The sequence below is a fragment of the Oncorhynchus mykiss genome, chromosome 12 (assembly GCF_013265735.2).
Source record: "Oncorhynchus mykiss isolate Arlee chromosome 12, USDA_OmykA_1.1, whole genome shotgun sequence".
In the NCBI taxonomy this organism is placed as follows: Eukaryota; Metazoa; Chordata; class Actinopteri; order Salmoniformes; family Salmonidae; genus Oncorhynchus; species Oncorhynchus mykiss.
In genome coordinates, this window is record NC_048576.1 from 53,097,007 (window position 1) to 53,118,428 (window position 21,422).

The 21,422-nt window shown below is 43.8% G+C and overlaps 1 protein-coding gene across 3 annotated transcripts in view; it reads left to right on the forward strand.

Moving 5' to 3' along the window:
- LOC110537768 (rho GTPase-activating protein 26) overlaps window positions 1-21,422 on the forward strand; it is a 128,097-nt gene that overhangs the window by 92,178 nt on the left and 14,497 nt on the right. For all 3 annotated transcript variants that reach the window (XM_036937776.1, XM_036937777.1, XM_036937778.1), the window contains exons 19-20: window positions 451-598; window positions 855-1,101. In XM_036937776.1, coding sequence (XP_036793671.1) covers window positions 451-598; window positions 855-1,101 — 395 coding nt within the window. The remainder of the gene's footprint in view (window positions 1-450; window positions 599-854; window positions 1,102-21,422) is intronic.

Consider the following 21,422-nt stretch of genomic DNA (forward strand, 5'->3'; position numbering starts at 1 on the left):
TCACAACTATAATCTGGTTAGCCAGGGTGGAGGAGTATTTCTCACTAAGCATACCGGTGCAAACGAATGACCCACTTTTACTTGAGCAGTGATTGATCTGAGATTCATCAGCCCCAGAGTTTTGATTTGATTATCTGAATGGAACGGGAGCAATGTTGTCAGAGGAATGTAGGCTGCAAGACAGTGTTGGGTACATAAGCATCAACAGTATTACTTGCTGAAAACCTGAAACCATTATGGGAGTGAAATGGAAAGTATTACGCTATGTATAACGGATCATTCTAGTCTCCTCTCTTCTCACAAAGGCCCTACTATAGGACTGTCAAACTATTTATAGTTGTGTGAACTAATGTATAGTTAGTTAGTTGTGTGAGTAAGTTATATTAGCCATGGGTGGGTACTGGTATTCTATGTATGTGTAGGTTGAATTTGCCAGTCCTGTGTGTGCAGATATTCAAGGATATGCCAGTTCCGGGAGGTGGCCCGGCCAACCTACAGCTCAACCTGCAGCCTCGGAGGAAAAGCGCAGAGAGCAAAGCCCCGTCCTGCAGCGAGAGACCCCTCACCCTCTTCCACACACCCACACACACCCAGAAAGGTAGGCAGGAGCACAACAGTCTCTTTACCACACACACCCTTCTTCGGTGTTCAAAGTGTCAGTCGGGACAGGAGACATCCACATTGCCTGAGATTTGTTCGTCCTCCTTATAAGAAATGACTTTATTAGCAGAAAAACATTCATTGACAGCATTTGCTTTAGCGGCTGACACGTTGATCACCAATCTTAAATATCCTCCTCTCAGCCGCTCACGTTTTGTATACTCAGTGTACATCTTCTTCTTGCTGTTACGTAGTGGAGAAGAGGAACAGCGTGGTAGTGAACTCTACTCCAGAGCCCCAGCAGCTTCATCCGGCCCAGGCCAACGCCCCCCACAACAACCCATCAGCCACCCGCTCTTCCTCCACAGCAGCGGTCAACCATAACAGCAGCGGCAGCCACGGCCACAGCTGGACCCAACGCAACAGCCTGACCAGCACTGACGGAGATCAGGACGGGGGCCTGATGGCCAGGCAGAACTCACAGAGCCGCCCTAACTCACTGTGAGTACACATGCATAAGCACACATGCACGCACACGCACACACGCGCGCGCGCACACACACACACACACACACACACACACACACACACCCCCACACACACACACACACACACACACAAGCTCTCTTTCTTTCCCCCTCCTCTCTTTTTCTTCCTTCAGCCTCCTCTCTTTCTATCTTTCTTTCTCCTTCTCCTCACCAGACAAGGGGGATTCTCTGCGTTGACATCAACATTTTATTGGTCACATACACATGGTTAGCAGATGTTATTACGAGTGTAGTGAAATGCTTGTGCTTCTAGTTTCGACAGTGCAGCAATATCTAACAAGTAATATCTAACAATTCCACAACAACTACCTAATACACACAAAGCTAAGTAAGGAATGTAATACGAATGTATAAATATAAATAGAGAGGCATAGGATAAGATGCAATAGATAGTATATAATACAGTATATACATATGAGATGAGTAATGCAAGATATGTAAACATTATTAAAGTGACTAGTGTTCTGTTTATTAAAGTGGCCGATGATTTCAAGTCTGTATGTAGGCAGCAGCCTCTCTGTGTTAGTGATGGCTGTTTAACAGTCTGACATAATACCAATTCAAGTGATGATAGAAGACATGTTTGATGGAATTTGATCTTGCCTTGTGAAATCTCCCAAGGGTAGACAAAAGTAATATTGCTCACTGGGAGATGTGAGATGTGTTCATAAAGGCAGCCTCTGGCACATTCAACCTACACATACTACAGGTACCCACCCATGGCACGTGTGCGTCCTCTCTGATTACAAAAATACTGGAATTGTAATCCATTACGTTACAGGCTAAAGTATTGTAACCATATTACAGATACTTTTGAAAAACTAGATGATTACGTCTCATGATTACTGGGATTACATTTAAATTCAGAAAGGATGTTTGTGAAAAGATTCTTTTACACTTTTCTGTTTTGTCAATGACATTCAAATCAGCATTTAAAAAAGTGTGATTCACCTGAGCGAGCCTGACCACAAGTCTCACTCTCCCTTGCTCAGAATAGGAGGTCGACACGGCAGATTGAATGAGAAATACATTTTTGTCATGTGGTTTCCATCTGGCCACCCAGATTGGTGAAGTGCTGTAGAGACAGTTGTCCTTCTGGCAGGTTCTCCAATGTCAGCTAAGGAACTCTGTAGTTCTGTCAGAGTGGTCATTGGGTTCTTGGTCACTTCCCTGACCAAGGTCCTTCTTTCCCGGTTGCTCAGTTTGGTCGGACGGCCAGCTTTAGGCAGAGTCTGGGTAGTTCCATATTTTTTCCATTTCCCAATGATGGAGACTGCTGTGCTCTGGAAACTTTCAACACTCTAGAAATTGTTTTACACTCTTCTCCAGATATACACTGAGTGTACAAAACATTAAGGACACCGGTTCTTTCCTTGAATTCAGGTGAAAGCTATGATCCCTTATTGATGTAACTTGTGTTCATGTAAATCTGAGGAGGAGCTAGATGGTAACGATTGACATGGCCACCTTGTTTCAGGCTCCTAAGCAAATTTTACAGTATTTTAAAAAATCACGTTATTAGCCCAGAACTTTCTTTGCATTATTAAATATAGCTGGAAATAACTTTTGAATATCAGAGAGGCGGTGTTTCATGATTAGCTACTCATGGTGTGATTCTGGTAATGTACAGGAACTCATGTCTTTTTGTTCACCCAAACTAGAATACCTCACAATCAAGTGCCGACCACAATACCTCCCTAGAGAATTGTCTTTGGTTATCGTCACAGCCGTGTATATTCACCCTCAAGCCAATACCACGACAGCTCTCAAAGTACATGACTGGACCGAGAAGGCTATCCAAAACATCAAGTGACTCTGAATTTTTCAATCTACTCTGCAGTACGCAATCGTTAGGACCAGGGACTTTCTCCTCAACATGCACGGACACAGCATGACAAACAGAAGAACCCAGCGATGTATCAGTACCGGCCAAAAGAACTGGTCCTCTGCGGACTCCCACTGTTCGGCCCCAGAGGAACGTGCATAATAGGGTTTTAGTAGATTTACATGGCACAGTTGGTACTCTTTCCTCCATTCCCAGAGTGGCAACTAGATAGTTTTGCCTAGTACACTGGTGCACAACCGTATATGGACCTTGAAAAAGAGAACCAACATTTGGCAGAGCAAGAACCTGGTCATCTGGACTAAAGTGACGAGACTCAGCTCGCCGATCAAATATTCCTTTCATCCTCCGCTGTGAAGATGACAGTTTCTCTTTGGCCATGTGACTGGAAATCAGGCATCACCGGAAATCACACACAAAAGATAACAGGGACTGAGGTGGCTTGGGAGACTTCCAACCATCCTGGAGCACTGCTAGAAGCCCACACACACTATGTCATTTGGACTGAAACCTGTGCTCTCCTGTGAAACCTCCCTGGCGGCTAACAGTAACCATGGCAACCCCTCCTCCCAATCCTTATCCATCTCCGTACAATAAGCTCTCAACAAAGAAACGTTCCAGCGCTCCTTGACTCTGCGCGTGATAGGCGTTAGCCAAATTGTGTTTTAATATGGTGCTGTTGGAGAACGTGACCAAACAGATTAGAGGTGAAATTAGAGCCTCGGTCACTCTGAATAACCTTAGGTATTCCAAACAGCGAGATAAACTGAGTCAAAGCTTTTAGCACGGACTTAGTCATGATAGACCGGAGAGGATAGGCAGCAGGAAACCTAGTAGTCTGACACATCACAGTGAGCAGTTAACTACTACCATTCTTAGAGCGAGATGGCTAACACAGTCAACAATCAGATACTCAAAAGGCTGGCTGACTACGGGAAGAGGAAACCGCAGTACCGGCTTAATAGCTTGATTAGGTTTACCCGTTAATTGACAGGTGTGACAGGTTTTGATGAACGCAGAAACATCCCTCTTTAACCTAGGCCGAAAAAAATGTCTCAGTATGCAATTGCAGGTTTTCCTCATGCCCAGATGTCCAGCAACATCATCGTGGGAAGTTTTCAACACCATCTCACGAAAGTTAACTGGTACAACAACCTGACTAATAGCCTCCCCCACAAAACAACTACTACGTGGCACCTATTTTCTCATCAGGACATCATCCTGGAGAATATAGCCATGGGCACCAATTCCCAACTGTTCAGCAAGCAAAATTTGGTCATGCAATGATTATATTCTGGGGTCAGCCAACTGCTCCTTGATTAGATTGGAGGGAAAGTAGTAACAGGGAAAGTAGTGACATATTTCTTCAGAACATTATTGTTACCCGGCGCAGTGACCAGGTCGCCCAGGCTCATGGGATGAGTCACCGCTCGCGCAGAGAACACTCTGCGTGCTCTCATCGGGAATCCCACCAAACGACGGCTTAGCGGAAACCACTAGAGGTGGAGACACAACGGGCCATACACGCTCTCCAGCCAAGTTATTCCCAAGGATAACGTTGATATCCTCAACAGGCAATGGAAGGACACACCCCTACAACAACTTCAACTTTCACCAGTTCAGAATCCAACATCAGTTTATGCAAGGGAACTGACAGTGTTCAACCCAATTCTCCTAATTAAAACACTGTTCCCCGAATCAGTCTCATCAGGGAAGGGTAACAAAGACTCTAACACAAACGACTCAGAGGCACCTGTGTCCCTCAGGATCTTCACTGGCACTGGGTTGTTACTTCCTAACAGAGACACAAAACCCTCTGTAATGTAAGGTAAATAATCTGGGTCAATTGGGACTTTCACATGTACCTGGGCATGAGACGGAGTGAAAGGAGAGAACGGATGTGGGACAGTGCGAGTACTACATTTACCTTTAGCCCTGAGAACAGTCTTGACACTCTTGACAGAAGCCAGCTTTACCACAGGAGCCAGGCTCAACCCTAGATGAATGAAGCTCTGCCTGTGAACCAGAGTGTCTCGTGGGCAAAAACCAAATCTCTCCGAACGCTCCCACTTACTCTGAATATGTGGCTCTGCAAAGCCACTTTTGTGAGTCAAAACATACTTGTTTGTCAAAACTGCAGCTTCAGAGACAGTCATCACTTTTCGTTCATTAATATATGTGGCTATTGAATCAGGGATTGTATCCTTAAATTGCTCTAGGATAATCAGATCACACAGCCCCTGGAAAGTCTTAACTGCAGAGGCAGAACACCAGCGATTAAACTGTAAACTCAACATGAGTCTGTTTATCAGCCCTTTTTAAAGTTCTAAATTGTTGGCGGTAAGCCTCAGGAACCAATTTGTAAATCTGTAACACAACCATTTTAACCTTAGCATAGCTGATGCTGTCGGCTACACTAAGAGCTGAATATGCTTCCTGCACCTTACCAGTCAACACACACTGCAACATTAAAGCGCAGAATCAGAATCAGAATCAGGCCAACTAGTTTCAGCAACACACTCAAAAAACAACAAAAAATGTCTCAGGGTCCTTCTCATAAAATTTTGGCAACAGCCGTACGTTTCCAACAATATCAAAAGTGTCCGGGGCATGACCAAGAGAGGAGCGACCCCTAGATAAATCAGGGTCACCTTCCCTAAGCAAACTCCCCCGAGAGCTTTCCATCCCTAACCAATTCCAGCCGCTCTTGTTGCAGCTTGATTTCAACGCTCCAAATCCTGTTTAAATTCCAATTCCTTTTCATACTTAACACGATCATGCTCTTCTAGCTTAGTACAATCATACTCTAGCTTAACACGATCATGCTGTTCTAGCTTCTTAGAACTACCCCTCCCGGATCCAGGAGAACTGTCATCAACTACACTAATTAGCATAACGCAACGGACAAAAAATCTTACTAGAAAATATTCATGAAATCACAAGTGAAATATAGTGAAACACAGCTTAGCCTTTTGTTAATCACCCTGTCATCTCAGATTTTGAAATTATGCTTTACAGCCAAAGCAAGACAAGCATTTGTGTAAGTTTATCGATAGCCTAGCATAACATTATGTCCAGCTAGCAGCAGGTAGCTTGGTCACGAAAATCAGAAAAGCAATCAAATTAAATCGTTTACCTTTGATGAGCTTCGGATGTTTTCATTCACGAGACTCCCAGTTAGACAGCAAATGCTCCGTTTGTTCTTCAAGTTTTGTTGAGAAATCCACCGGAAATTGCGAGAACGCCGAAAAATATTCCAAATTAGATCCATAATATCGACAGAAACATGGCAAATGCTTTTTTATAATAAATACTCAATGTGTTTTTCAAATATCTATTCGTTAATATATCAACCAGGACAATTGGCTTCTTAGTAGGAGCGAGAGGAGCAATGGCCGCCTTTGTCTATTACGCACAAATCACTCTGAGAGCCACCAGCTGACCACTGACGCAATGTCGTTCACGCTCATTTTTCAAAATAAAAGCCTGAAACTATGTCTTGTGACTGTAGACACTCTAGGGAAGCCATAGAAAAAGGAATCAGGTTGATATCCCTTTTCTATGCTCAATAGGGAGGCATAGGAACGCAGAGGTTTCAAAATAAGAGTCACTTCCTGATTGGATTTTTCTCAGACAATATTGTGTGTTTTCTATCCTAAGCTGTCAATTATATGCATATTCTATCATCTTGTCCTGAGAAATAGCCCGTTTACTCCAAAAATTCAAATACTGCCCCCTAGTCTCAAGAGGCTAGCTTAGTACAATCATACTCTAGCTTAACACGATCATGCTCTTCTAGCTTAGTACAATCATACTCTAGCTTAACACGATCATGCTCTTCTAGCTTAGTACAATCATACTCTAGCTTAACCTCTTTGTTTGACATCATGGGAAAATGAAAAGAAATCAGCCAAGACCTCAGAGAAAAAATTGTAGACCTTCACAAGTCTGGTTCATCCTTGGGAGCAATTTCCAAACACCAGAAGGTACCACGTTCATCTGTACAAACAATAGTATGCAAGTATAAACACCATGGGACCATGTAGCCGTCATACTGCTCAGGAAGGAGACGCATTCTGTCTACTAGAGATGAACGTACTTTGGTGCAAAAAGTGCAAATCAATCTCAGAACAACAGCAAAGGGCCTGAAGATGCTGGAGGAAACAGGTACAAACAAATCTATATCCACAGTAAAACGAGTCCTATATCGATATAACCTGAACTTTTGGAGAAATGTCCTCTGGTCTGATGAAACAAAAATAGAACTGTTTGGCCATAATGACCATCGTTATGTTAGGAGGAAAAAGGGAGAGGCTTGCAAGCAGAAGAACACCATCCGAACCGTGAACCTCGGGGGTGGCAGCATCATGTTGTGGGGGTGCTTTGCTGCAGGAGGGACTGGTGCACTTCACAAAATAGATGGCAACATGAGGAAGGAAAATGATGTGGATATATTGAAAGCAACATCTCGAGACATCGGTCAGGAAGTTAAAGCTAGGTCGCAAATGGGTCTTCCAAATTGACAATGACCCCCAGCATACTTCCAAAGTTGTGGCAAAATGGCTTAAGAACAACAAAGTCAAGGTATTAGAGTGGCCATCACAAAGCCCTGACCTCAATCCTATTGAATATTTGTGGGCAGAACTGAAAAAGCGTGTGCGAGCAAGGAGGCCTTACAATCCTGACTCAGTTACACCAGCTCTGTCTGTTACGGTGCGTGAATGAGGACCCAAAAGCGAATCAACTTAAACAGAGCTTCTTTAATTACCAAACATAGGTAGGCTCAGATGGACCGGCAGATTCCGACAGGACAGGACAAGGTTACAGCAAACATGACGACAGTCTGGTTCAGGCATGAATGACACAAACAAACAAGAATCCGACAAGGACAGGAGCAGAAACAGAGAGAGATATTGGGACCTAATCAGAGGGAAAAAAGGGAACAGGTGGGGAACGGGGTGAATGGGTAGTTAGAGGAGACAAGGGACAGCTGGGGGAAAGCGGGGGAGAAAAGGTAACCTAACACGACCAGCAGAGGGAGACAGGGTGAAGGGAAAGGACAGAGACAAGACAACATGACAGTACATGACAGTACCCCCCCACTCACCGAGCGCCTCCTGGCGCACTCGAGGAGGAAACCTGGCGGCAACGGAGGAAATCATCAATCAGCGCACGGTCCAGCACGTCCCGAGAGGGAACCCAACTCCTCTCCTCAGGACCGTACCCCTCCCAGTCAACTAGGTACTGATGACCACGGCCCCGAGGACGCATGTCCAAGATTTTACGGACCCTGTAGATAGGTGCGCCCTCGACAAGGATGGGGGGGGGGGGGGGGAAGACGAGCGGGGGCGCGAAGAACGGGCTTAACACAGGAGACATGGAAGACCGGGTGGACGCGACGAAGATATCGCGGAAGAAGAAGTCGCACTGCGACAGGATTAATGACCTGAGAGATACGGAATGGACCAATGAACCGCGGGGTCAACTTGCGAGAAGCCGTCTTAAGGGGAAGGTTCTGAGTGGAGAGCCAAACTCTCTGACCGCGACAATATCTAGGGCTCTTAGTTCTACGCTTATTAGCAGCTCTCACAGTCTGCGCCCTATAACGGCAAAGTGCAGACCTGACCCTCTTCCAGGTGCGCTCGCAACGTTGGACAAAAGCCTGAGCGGAGGGGACGCTGGACTCGGCGAACTGAGATGAGAACAACGGAGGCTGGTACCCGAGGCTACTCTGAAAAGGAGATAGCCCGGTCGCAGACGAAGGAAGCGAGTTGTGGGCGTATTCTGCCCAGGGGAGCTGTTCTGACCAAGACGCAGGGTTGCGAAAAGAAAGACTGCGTAAGATGCGACCAATAGTCTGATTGGCCCGTTCTGCTTGACCGTTAGACTGGGGGTGAAAGCCGGAAGAGAGACTGACGGAAGCCCCAATCAAACGGCAAAACTCCCTCCAAAATTGAGACGTGAATTGCGGACCTCTGTCCGAAACGACGTCTGACGGAAGGCCATGAATTCTGAAAACATTCTCGATGATGATTTGTGCCGTCTCTTTAGCAGAAGGAAGCTTAGCAAGGGGAATGAAATGAGCCGCCTTAGAGAACCTATCGACAACCGTAAGAATAACAGTCTTCCCCGCTGACGAAGGCAGTCCGGTGACAAAATCTAAGGCGATGTGAGACCACGGTCGAGAGGGAATAGGAAGCGGCCTGAGACGGCCGGCAGGAGGAGAGTTACCGGACTTAGTCTGCGCGCAGACCGAACAAGCAGCCACGAAACGACGCGTGTCATGCTCCCGGGTGGGCCACCAGAAACGCTGGCGAATGGAAGCAAGCGTACCCCGAACGCCAGGGTGGCCGGCTAACTTGGCAGAGTGAGCCCACTGAAGAACGGCCAGACGAGTAGGAACGGGAACGAAAAGAAGGTTCCTAGGACAAGCGCGCGGCGACGGAGTTTGAGTGAGTGCTTGCTTTACCTGCCTCTCAATTCCCCAGACAGTCAACCCGACAACACGCCCCTCAGGGAGAATCCCCTCGGGGTCAGTGGAGGCTACTGAAGAACTGAAGAGACGAGACAAAGCATCAGGCTTGGTGTTCTTAGAGCCCGGACGATAAGAAATCACGAACTCGAAACGAGCGAAAAACAGCGCCCAACGCGCCTGACGCGCATTAAGTCGTTTGGCAGAACGGATGTACTCAAGGTTCCTATGGTCAGTCCAAACGACAAAAGGAACGGTCGCCCCCTCCAACCACTGTCGCCATTCGCCTAGGGCTAACCGGATGGCGAGCAGTTCGCGGTTACCCACATCATAGTTACGTTCCGACGGCGACAGGCGATGAGAAAAATACGCGCATGGGTGGACCTTGTCGTCAGAGAGGGAGCGCTGAGAAAGGATGGCTCCCACTCCCACCTCTGACGCGTCAACCTCGACAACGAACTGTCTAGAGACGTCAGGTGTAACAAGGATAGGAGCGGATGTAAAACGATTCTTGAGGAGATCAAAAGCTCCCTGGGCGGAAACGGACCACTTAAAGCACGTCTTGACAGAAGTAAGGGCTGTGAGAGGAGCTGCCACCTGACCGAAATTACGGATGAAACGACGATAGAAGTTCGCGAAGCCGAGAAAGCGCTGCAGCTCGACGCGTGACTTAGGGACGGGCCAATCAATGACAGCTTGGACCTTAGCGGGATCCATCTTAATGCCTTCAGCGGAAATAACAGAACCGAGAAATGTGACGGAGGAGGCATGAAAAGTGCACTTCTCAGCCTTCACAAAAAGACAATTCTCTAAAAGGCGCTGGAGGACACGTCGAACGTGCTGAACATGAATCTGGAGTGACGGTGAAAAAATCAGGATATCGTCAAGGTAAACGAAAACAAAGATGTTCAGCATGTCTCTCAGGACATCATTGACTAATGCCTGAAAGACAGCTGGAGCGTTAGCGAGGCCGAAAGGAAGAACCCGGTATTCAAAGTGCCCTAACGGAGTGTTAAACGCCGTCTTCCACTCGTCCCCCTCCCTGATGCGCACGAGATGGTAAGCGTTACGAAGGTCCAACTTAGTGAAAAACCTGGCTCCCTGCAGGATCTCGAAGGCTGAAGACATAAGAGGAAGCGGATAACGATTCTTCACTGTTATGTCATTCAGCCCTCGATAATCTATGCAGGGGCGCAGAGACCCGTCCTTCTTCTTGACAAAAAAAAACCCCGCTCCGGCGGGAGAGGAGGAGGGGACTATGGTACCGGCGTCAAGAGCTACAGACAAATAATCTTCGAGAGCCTTACGTTCGGGAGCCGACAGAGAGTATAGTCTACCCCGGGGGGGGGTGGTTCCCGGAAGGAGATCAATACTACAATCATACGACCGGTGTGGAGGAAGAGAGGTGGCCCTGGACCGACTGAACACCGTGCGCAGATCGTGATATTCCTCCGGCACCCCTGTCAAATCACCAGGCTCCTCCTGTGAAGAAGAGACAGAGGAAACAGGAGGGATAGCAGACATTAAACATTTCACATGACAAGAGACGTTCCAGGAGAGGATAGAATTACTAGACCAATTAATGGAAGGATTATGACAAACTAGCCAGGGATGGCCCAAAACAACAGGTGTAAAAGGTGAACGAAAAATTAAAAAAGAAATGGTTTCACTATGATTACCAGAAACAGTGAGGGTTAAAGGTAGCGTCTCACGCTGAATCCTGGGGAGAGGACTACCATCCAGGGCGAACAAGGCCGTGGGCTCCTTTAACTGTCTGAGAGGAATGTCATGTTCCCGAGCCCAGGTCTCGTCCATAAAACAGCCCTCCGCCCCAGAGTCTATTAAGGCACTGCAGGAAGCTGACGAACCGGTCCAGCGTAGATGGACCGACAAGGTAGTGCAGGATCTTGAAGGAGAGACAGGAGTAGTAGCGCTCACCAGTAGCCCTCCGCTTACTGACGAGCTCTGGCCTTTTACTGGACATGAAGTGACAAAATGACCAGCGGAACCGCAATAGAGACAGAGGCGGTTGGTGATTCTCCGTTCCCTCTCCTCAGTCGAGATGCGGATACCTCCCAGCTGCATGGGCTCAGCACCCGAGCCGGCAGAGGAAGATGGTAGTGATGCGGAGAGGGAGGCGACGGAGAGCGCGAGCTCCTTTCCACGAGCTCGGTGACGAAGATCAACCCGTCGCTCAATGCGAATAGCGAGTTCAATCAAGGAATCCACGCTGGAAGGAACCTCCCGGGAGAGAATCTCATCCTTTACCTCTGCGCGGAAACCCTCCAGAAGACGAGCGAGCAAGGCCGGCTCGTTCCAGCCACTGGAGACAGCAAGAGTGCGAAACTCAATAGAGTAGTCTGTTATGGATCGATTGCCTTGACATAGGGAAGACAGGGCCCTGGAAGCCTCCTCCCCAAAAACAGATCGATCAAAAACCCGTATCATCTCCTCCTTAAAGTCTTGATACTGGTTAGTACACTCAGCCCTTGCCTCCCAGATTGCCGTGCCCCACTCACGAGCCCGTCCAATAAGGAGAGATATGACGTAGGCGACACGAGCAGTGCTCCTGGAGTAAGTGTTGGGCTGGAGAGAAAACACAATATCACACTGGGTGAGGAACGAGCGGCATTCAGTGGGCTCCCCAGAGTAACACGGCGGGTTATTGATTCTGGGCTCCGGAGATTCGAAAGCCCTGGAAGTGGCCGGTGGATCGAGGCGGAGATGGTGAACCTGTTCTGTGAGGTGGGAGACTTGGGTGGCCAGGGTCTCAACGGCATGTCGAGCAGCAGACAATTCCTGCTTGTGTCTGCCTAGCATCGCTCCCTGGATCTCGACGGCTGAGTGGAGAGGATCCGAAGTCGCTGGGTCCATTCTTGGTCGGATTCTTCTGTTACGGTGCGTGAATGAGGACCCAAAAGCGAATCAACTTAAACAGAGCTTCTTTAATTACCAAACATAGGTAGGCTCAGATGGACCGGCAGATTCCGACAGGACAGGACAAGGTTACAGCAAACATGACGACAGTCTGGTTCAGGCATGAATGACACAAACAAACAAGAATCCGACAAGGACAGGAGCAGAAACAGAGAGAGATATTGGGACCTAATCAGAGGGAAAAAAGGGAACAGGTGGGGAACGGGGTGAATGGGTAGTTAGAGGAGACAAGGGACAGCTGGGGGAAAGCGGGGGAGAAAAGGTAACCTAACACGACCAGCAGAGGGAGACAGGGTGAAGGGAAAGGACAGAGACAAGACAACATGACAGTACATGACACTGTCAGGAGGAATGGGCCAAAATTCACCCAACTTATTGTGGGAAGCTTGTGGAAGGCTACCCGAAAAGTTTGACCCAAGTTAAAGAATTTAAAGGCAATGCTACCAAATACTACTTGAGTGTATGTAAACTTCTGACCCACTGGGAATGTGATGAAAGAAATAAAAGCTGAAATAAATCATTCTCTCTCTGACATTTCACATTCTTAAAATAAAGTGGTGATCCTAACTGACCTAAGACAGGGAATGTTAACTAGGATTAAATGTCAGGAATTGTGAAAAACTGAGTTTAAATGTATTTGGCTGAGGTGTACATTGGGACAAAAAAGTATTTAGTCAGCCACCAATTGTGCAAGTATTCCTACTTAAGATGAGAGAGGCCTGTAATTTTCATCATAGATACACTTCAAATATGACAGACAAAATTAGAAAAAAAATTCCAGAAAATCACATTGTAGGATTTTTAATGAATTTATTTGCAAATTATGGTGGAAAATAAGTATTTGGTCACCTACAAACAAGCAAGATGTCTGGCTCTCACAGACCTGTAATTTCTTCTTTAAGAGGCTCCTCTGTCCTCCACTCATTACCTGTATTAATGGCACCTGTTTGAACTTATTATCAGTATAAAATACACCTGTCCACAACCTCAAACAGTCACACTCCAAACTCCACTATGGCCAAGACCAAAGAGCTGTTAAAGGACACCAGAAACAAAATTGTAGACCTGCACCAGGCTGGGAAGATTGAATCTGCAATAGGTAAGCAGCATGGTTTGAAGAAATCAACTGTGGGAGCAATTATTAGGAAATGGAAAACATACAAGACCACTGATAATCTCCCTCGATCTGGGGCTCCACGCAAGATCTCACCCCGTGGGGTCAAAATGATCACAAGAACGGTGAGCAAAAATCCCAGAACCACACGGGGGGACCTAGTGAATGACCTGCAGAGAGCTGGGACCAAAGTAACAAAGCCTACCATCAGTAACACACTACGCCGCCAGGGACTCAAATCCTGCAGTGCCAGACGTGTCCCCCTGCTTAAGACAGTACATGTCAAGGCCCGTCTGAAGTTTGCTAGAGAGCATTTGGATGATCCAGAAGAAGATTGGGAGAATGTCATGTGGTCAGATGAAACCAAAATATAACTTTTTGGTAAAAGCTCAACTCGTCGTGTTTGGAGGACAAAGAATGCTGAGTTGCATCCAAAGAACACCATACCTACTGTGAAGCATGGGGGTGGAAACATCATGCTTTGGGGCTGTTTTTCTGCAAAGGGACCAGGACGACTGATCAGTGTAAAGGAAAGAATGAATGGGGCCATGTATCGTGAGATTTTGAGTGAAAACCTCCTTCCATCAGCAAGGGCATTGAAGATGAAACGTGGCTGGGTCTTTCAGCGTGACAATGATCCCAAACACACCGCCCGGGCAACGAAGGAGTGGCTTCGTAAGAAGCATTTCAAGGTCCTGGAGTGACCTAGCCAGTCTCCAGATCTCAACCCCATAGAAAATCTTTGGAGGGAGTTGAAAGTCTGTGTTGCCCAGCAACAGCCCCAAAACATCACTGCTCTAGAGGAGATCTGCATTGAGGAATGGGCTAAAATACCAGCAACAGTGTGTGAAAAGACTTACAGAAAACATTTGACCTCTGTCATTTCCAACATAGGGTATATAACAAAGTATTGAGATAAACTTTTGTTATTGACCAAATACTTATTTTCCACCATAATATGCTAATAAATTCATTAAAAATCCTACAATGTGATTTTCTGGATATTTTTTTTTCTCATTTTGTCTGTCATTGTTGATGTGCACCTATGATGAAAATTACAGGCCTCTCTCATCTTTTTAAGTGGGAGAACTTGCACAATTGGTGGCTGACTAAATACTTTTTTGCCCCACTGTAAATACTTTTACTAAGAGTATTAGTATATTAGTAATTGACTGACCAGGTCTCTCCAGATCTCCCAACAATGCTATTTATAGGGTTCATTTTACATTAATGTTATGGTTTTTCAGCCATTCCTGAACCCGAGACCAGAAACAGGCTACCTTAGGGCAATACCAGAACAAATGGTCTATTTATTCTATAGTCTCGCAGAAAAATCTGTAGAGATGCGATGATTGTATGCCCCAAATATTCAAAATGTTGTTGGTGGCAAGAATTCTGTACAATAATTTTTGATGAAAAGCACAGTCTTGAGTTTTGCGTTGTTTTATATATCAACTCATACACACTGTGCCATGGAATTGGTAAATAAAAAATCTCTTCCCAGCTATTTTACAATCTGTATGGCACAGCTTTCAACATCCTGGTCAAATGAAACTGGTTTACTTTCCTAAGAATGCTATTTTTGTTCCTCCGCCAGTGTTTATCCTTTATATTGGGCAAACAGACCAGTTCCCTACCTCCTCCCTCTGCCACCTGCCTCCTCCATTTTTGGAGTAGTGCTATAATCCATTGGTTCTAATCTTGTATTGAGCAGACCTTCCCATACAATTCCGATAGCTCCATGAAATACACAACTCTACCATTACAATTTACAATATAATTTAAAAACAAAATACCCCTTAAAATATATTTTCCATAAATACAGTTATTTTATCAACCAGCACATTTGAATTCAACCATAATATTTGTTGTAATATTTGTTAAAAAAAAATTCTGGGGGCTGAAATATAAATTTAAACCAGTTCTTCATTGTTTGTAAAGGAGAGATACTTTGAACAAGGTGCCATTTTCAGTTAATCAAAAATTAGGTATGGCAATCTGTACAAAGGCAAGAAGCCAATTTTTAAACAAGGTATGAGCTTTTCTTAATCTACTTGAGAACCATTTTATATGTTATATTTAATGATCCCAGTTCATACAGTATTCATTATATAGATAGGTACGCTTTATCATGTCTGGTTTAGCATCCCAGATATTTTTTATTTTAAAAAACAAATCCTCAGGAGCAGGCAGCGCCATAAGTAAGTGAGTAAACTGAGATATGACTAAGGAGTTAATCTGTGTAATTGTTTCCATAAATAGAAAATGGTTGCAAGATCTTGGTATTATTAATTTTTTTTTAATTGAAATTCATTGTGGAGAGCTCATTTAAATATTTTGTGATATGAATACCAAGTATGTCTACTTCACTGTCAGGTCATTTTACAGGTAAACTGTGTAAACTGTAGGGTAATGTAAAAGTTGTGTTTTTTACATAATACATAAATCTAGGTCCAAGAGGCATCTTAACATCAAAAAGTATTTTCGGCGAAAGCAAACGATGCTATTATCTGAGGATAGCACCTCCGTAAACAAAGAGAGAAAAGCATATTTCAACCCTGCAGGCGCGACACAAAACGCAGAAATAAAAATATATTTCAATAAATAAAAACAAACCGACCAAAATAAAACTGGACCGGCACAGACCTAAAAACAAAAGTACTATAATTTGATAGATTCCTAACAGCAAGTGTTTTACTGAGTCCTCTTTTAACATAATACATAATATGATACACTTATCTAGGTCCAAGAGGCATCTTAACAGCTTCTAGCCTCAAGCCATAAGACTCCTGAACATCTAGTCAAATGGCTACCCAAACTATTTGCATTGCCACTCTCTGTTGTCATCTATGCATAGTCACTTTAATTAACTCTACCTACATGTACATACTACCTCAACTACCTCAACTAACCATCCCCCTGTATATATTGTTATTTTTTACTGCTGCTCTTTAACTTCTTGGTGACAGGGGGCAGTATTTTCTCATCCGGATGAAATGCATGCCCAAATTCAACTGCCTGCTACTCATCCGCAGAAGATAAGCTATGCATATTATGCATATTATTCGATTTGGATAGAAAACACTCTAAAGTTTCTAAAACTGTTTGAAACATGTCTGTGAGTATAACATAACTTATTTAGCAGGCGAAACTCCGAAGACAAACCATTCAGATTTGTTTTTTGAGGTCACTCTCTTTTCAATGGGTTTTCATTAGGAATCCAGATTTCTAAGGGACCTTCTTGCAGTTCCTACCGCTTCCACTGGATGTCACAAGTCTTTAGAAATTTGTTGAGGTTTTTCCTTTTTGTAATGAAGAAGTAACTCTGTTCAGAACGAGGGTCATTTGTCGTGTACTGTTAGATAGAGGCGCGTGACCAGAAAGCTAGCTACAGTTTGTTTCCCTCCTGTATTGAACACAGAGCATTCCGTCTTCAATTTTATTGATTATTTACATTAAAAATACCTAAAGTTGTTTGAAATGTTTTGGCAAAGTTTACAGGTAACTTTTGAGATATTTTGTAGTCACGTTGCGCAAGTTGGAACCGGTGTTTTTCTGGATAAAACGCGCCAAAAAAATTGACATTTTGGATATATTAATCGAACAAAAATACCATTTGTGATGTTTATGGGACATAATGGAGTGCCAACAAAAGAAGCTCGTCAAAGGTAAGGCATGAAATATATTTTTATTTCTGCGTTTTGTGTCGCGCCTGCAGGGTTGAAATATGCTTTTCTCTCTTTGTTTACGATGGTGCTATCCTCATAATAGCATCGTTTGCTTTCGCCTAAAATACTTTTTGAAATCTGACATGTTGGCTGGATTCACAATACATGTAGCTTTAATTTGGTATCTTACATGTGAGATTTAATGAAAGTTTGATTTTTATAGTAATTTATTTGAATTTGGCACTCTGCATTTCCCCTTGCTTTTGGCCAGGTGGGACACTAGCGTCCCACATATCCCAATTACTTTTTACTTTTATCTCTTATTCTTATCCATATTTTGTTTAACTACACTGTCGGTTAGGGGCTCGTAAGTAAGCATTTCACTGTAAGGGATTTTCTGAACCTATATTGTACTGGAGAAAGTCTGGTATAAATGATTTTGTTTTAGTTAAGAACAAGTTGTCCTCCAGTAGACTTTGATTCAAGTTAGATGGTGATCTGATCTTATTCTGTCTCCTATCAATACTTTTTTAAACATTTGATGCAAGAAAGAAAGAGACAAGAAAGTAGTCAAGACGACTAGTTTGATCAAGTATCCTCCATGTACCGTATATCTCACTAGGTCAGGGTTTTTTAGTTTCCAAATATCCACTATTTCTAATGTGTCCATAATATTTGCGATCTCCTTAAGGGCATGTTGATGATAGTTTGTAGAATGATTTCCTTTACAGTCCATTGAGGTACCTAACACTGTGTTATAGTCTTCAACCATAATGATTTGATTGTGCCAGTTCAATAGATTGGTCAAAATTGTTTGGAAGAAGTGTGGATTTAGAAGAAGTGTGGATCATCCTAATTTGGACCATATAGATTAATGAGCCAAATCTGTTTTTCATCCACTTTCATAATCAAAAGTAAGTGATTTGTGTTTGGCTGCCAGATGTATAGGTGTCCCCATAGTATTTCAATTGATAATCATGATCATTATTTTAGCGATCCATGGTAGACGTCCCTCCTAATAAAAATGCCCCCCATCCTGCTGATTTAAGCTGCTGAACAGTATTTGCACTTGAGATGCATTAATGGATGAGAAAATTAACTTGCCATTTCTAAAAAGTTTACCACAGTGGGGAAATGAAGGTTAAGGTTAGATTAGCAGTGTGATTAAGGTTAGGTTTAAAATTACATTTTAAGAAGAAAAATTGTAGAACTAGGCGGGGTTTATTACTTTTTGGCTATGGTAACCAGTGACGACCAGGCACAACTCCGATATCAAGTGTTTTTTTCTCAAATTTGCTAGGATGTCACAGGTCCTACTTACAGTGCCTTGCGAAAGTATTCGGCCCCCTTGAACTTTGCGACCTTTTGCCACATTTCAGGCTTCAAACATAAATATATAAAACTGTATTTTTTTGTGAAGAATCAACAACAAGTGGGACACAATCATGAAGTGGAACGACATTTATTGGATATTTCAAACTTTTTTAACAAATCAAAAACTGAAAAATTGGGCGTGCAAAATTATTCAGCCCCTTTACTTTCAGTGCAGCAAACTCTCTCCAGAAGTTCAGTGAGGATCTCTGAATGATCCAATGTTGACCTAAATGACTAATGATGATAAATACAATCCACCTGTGTGTAATCAAGTCTCTGTATAAATGCACCTGCACTGTGATAGTCTCAGAGGTCCGTCAAAAGCGCAGAGAGCATCATGAAGAACAAGGAAAACACCAGGCAGGTCCGAGATACTGTTGTGAAGAAGTTTAAAGCCGTATTTGGATACAAAAAGATTTCCCAAGCTTTAAACATCCCAAGGAGCACTGTGCAAGCGATAATATTGAAATGGAAGGAGTATCAGACCACTGCAAATCTACCAAGACCTGGCCGTCCCTCTAAACTTTCAGCTCATACAAGGAGAAGACTGATCAGAGATGCAGCCAAGAGGCCCATGATCACTCTGGATGAACTGCAGAGATCTACAGCTGAGGTGGGAGACTCTGTCCATAGGACAACAATCAGTCGTATATTGCACAAATATGGCCTTTATGGAAGAGTGGCAAGAAGAAAGCCATTTCTTAAAGATATCCATAAAAAGTGTTGTTTAAAGTTTGCCACAAGCCACCTGGGAGACACACCAAACATGTGGAAGAAGGTGCTCTGGTCAGATGAAACCAAAATGGAACTTTTTGGCAACAATGCAAAACGTTATGTTTGGCGTAAAAGCAACACAGCTGAACACACCATCCCCACTGTCAAACATGGTGGTGGCAGCATCATGGTTTGGGCCTGCTTTTCTTCAGCAGGGACAGGGAAGATGGTTAAAATTGATGGGAAGATGGATGGAGCCAAATACAGGACCATTCTGGAAAAAAACCTGATGGAGTCTGCAAAAGACCTGAGACTGGGACGGAGATTTGTCTTCCAACAAGACAATGATCCAAAACATAAAGCAAAATCTACGATGGAATGGTTCAAAAATAAACATATCCAGGTGTTAGAATGGCCAAGTCAAAGTCCAGACCTGAATCCAATCGAGAATCTGTGGAAAGAACTGAAAACTGCTGTTCACAAATGCTCTCCATCCACCCTCACTGAGCTCGAGCTGTTTTGCAAGGAGGAATGGGAAAAAATTTCAGTCTCTCGATGTGCAAAACTGATAGAGACATACCCCAAGCGACTTACAGCTGTAATCACAGCAAAAGGTGACGCTACAAAGTATTAACTTAAGGGGGCTGAATAATTTTGCACGCCCAATTTTTCAGTTTTTGATTTGTTAAAAAAGTTGGAAATATCCAATAAATGTCGTTCCACTTCATGATTGTGTCCCACTTGTTGTTGATTCTTCACAAAAAAATACAGTTTTATATCTTTATGTTTGAAGCCTGAAATGTGGCAAAAGGTCGCAAAGTTCAAGGGGGCCGAATACTTTCGCAAGGCACTGTATATCAGTGCACTAGTAACAACCTAATCATTACGAAACTTCTATTTGATCAACTAAGCCTCACATAGCAAATAAGCCATTCTATTTTTTGTTAACCAAATTTGACAGTCTCTCATTGACCTCCATACAAAAACTCCTCACCAAGAATAAAACTAAAAAACCTGTTTGGGGCCCAGATATCCCTCTCGTTTCACCCCTTCGCCTCTTCCTCTTTGATATCATTCTATAGGTTTTTGAGCATCTGTTTAAAATATTTACAGATGTTATTAGACAAAGACTACCAGAGCAACATATAGCATGGAGTTCCAATATGATCATAAAACTACAGGCGGGTTATATTGATAGCTGAGAATGACTGCCCTTAAATTCTCATATTAATCATCTCAGGGATCCTACTTGGAAAAAGTCACAGAGAAGCAATTTCTGGTTTTGCTCATCAATAACCAGTCAATAGACATGAAATCATAAAATTACACTAAAACTGTGTAGGAATCATTAAAGACTTCATAATAACAACCAAAGTGTTAAAAGGAGCGGAGTTGTTCTTTAATAGCAGGCTTTTACATGGTGGCTGAAATGGTCCCTCTTTCAAACCTGTCAATTGACAGTGGTCAAGTCTGGGAAAACCTAGCCATTAGCCAATCAGATCCAATACTACCCTTCAAAGACTGCTTCAAAATAGCCAGGATGCTAGACAGTGAACGGTTATTTTAACACAGCACTTGTTTGACTATACAAACATTTTGATTAGATTTTCTGAATGAAGACAGAGACCCTGGAACCTTTAAATCTGATAAGCTGTTTAGCAGTACCATGGCTCAGAAATAGTAATCCTGGTAATGCTAAGAAGTACTAGGAAAAGCTTGCCCCTGACCTCAGTGCAAACCTCAGTAAAGAGGCATACTTAGGGGTCAAAGGTTCAGGCCATCCAAAACAGCCTCTGAAAGTGATACAACTTTTACTAATGCGCCTTCAGTTTCGTCTCGGTCGTCTTTGTAGTTTTATCAGATGGCGGAATTATGATTTTACACAAACCTCAGAAAACCATGTCTGTTTTGGTTAAGTTGAACCTTACAGGTCCTTTGGTTGGCCTCAGCGATGACCCCATGGCAGGGTCAAGGTCTTTTCCTCTGGGGATCTCAGCTGTTATTGTTTCTTCCTCATCTATTATGTTTTATTAGAAGGAGAGCTGTAGAGCAAGGAAGAGAAAAAACAAGTACCTGGTGACTCAGACCTCAAACATTTCCTTTTCTCCCACTCAGCCAGTTGTACACAGAGACATCACTCAACAGGGCCAGT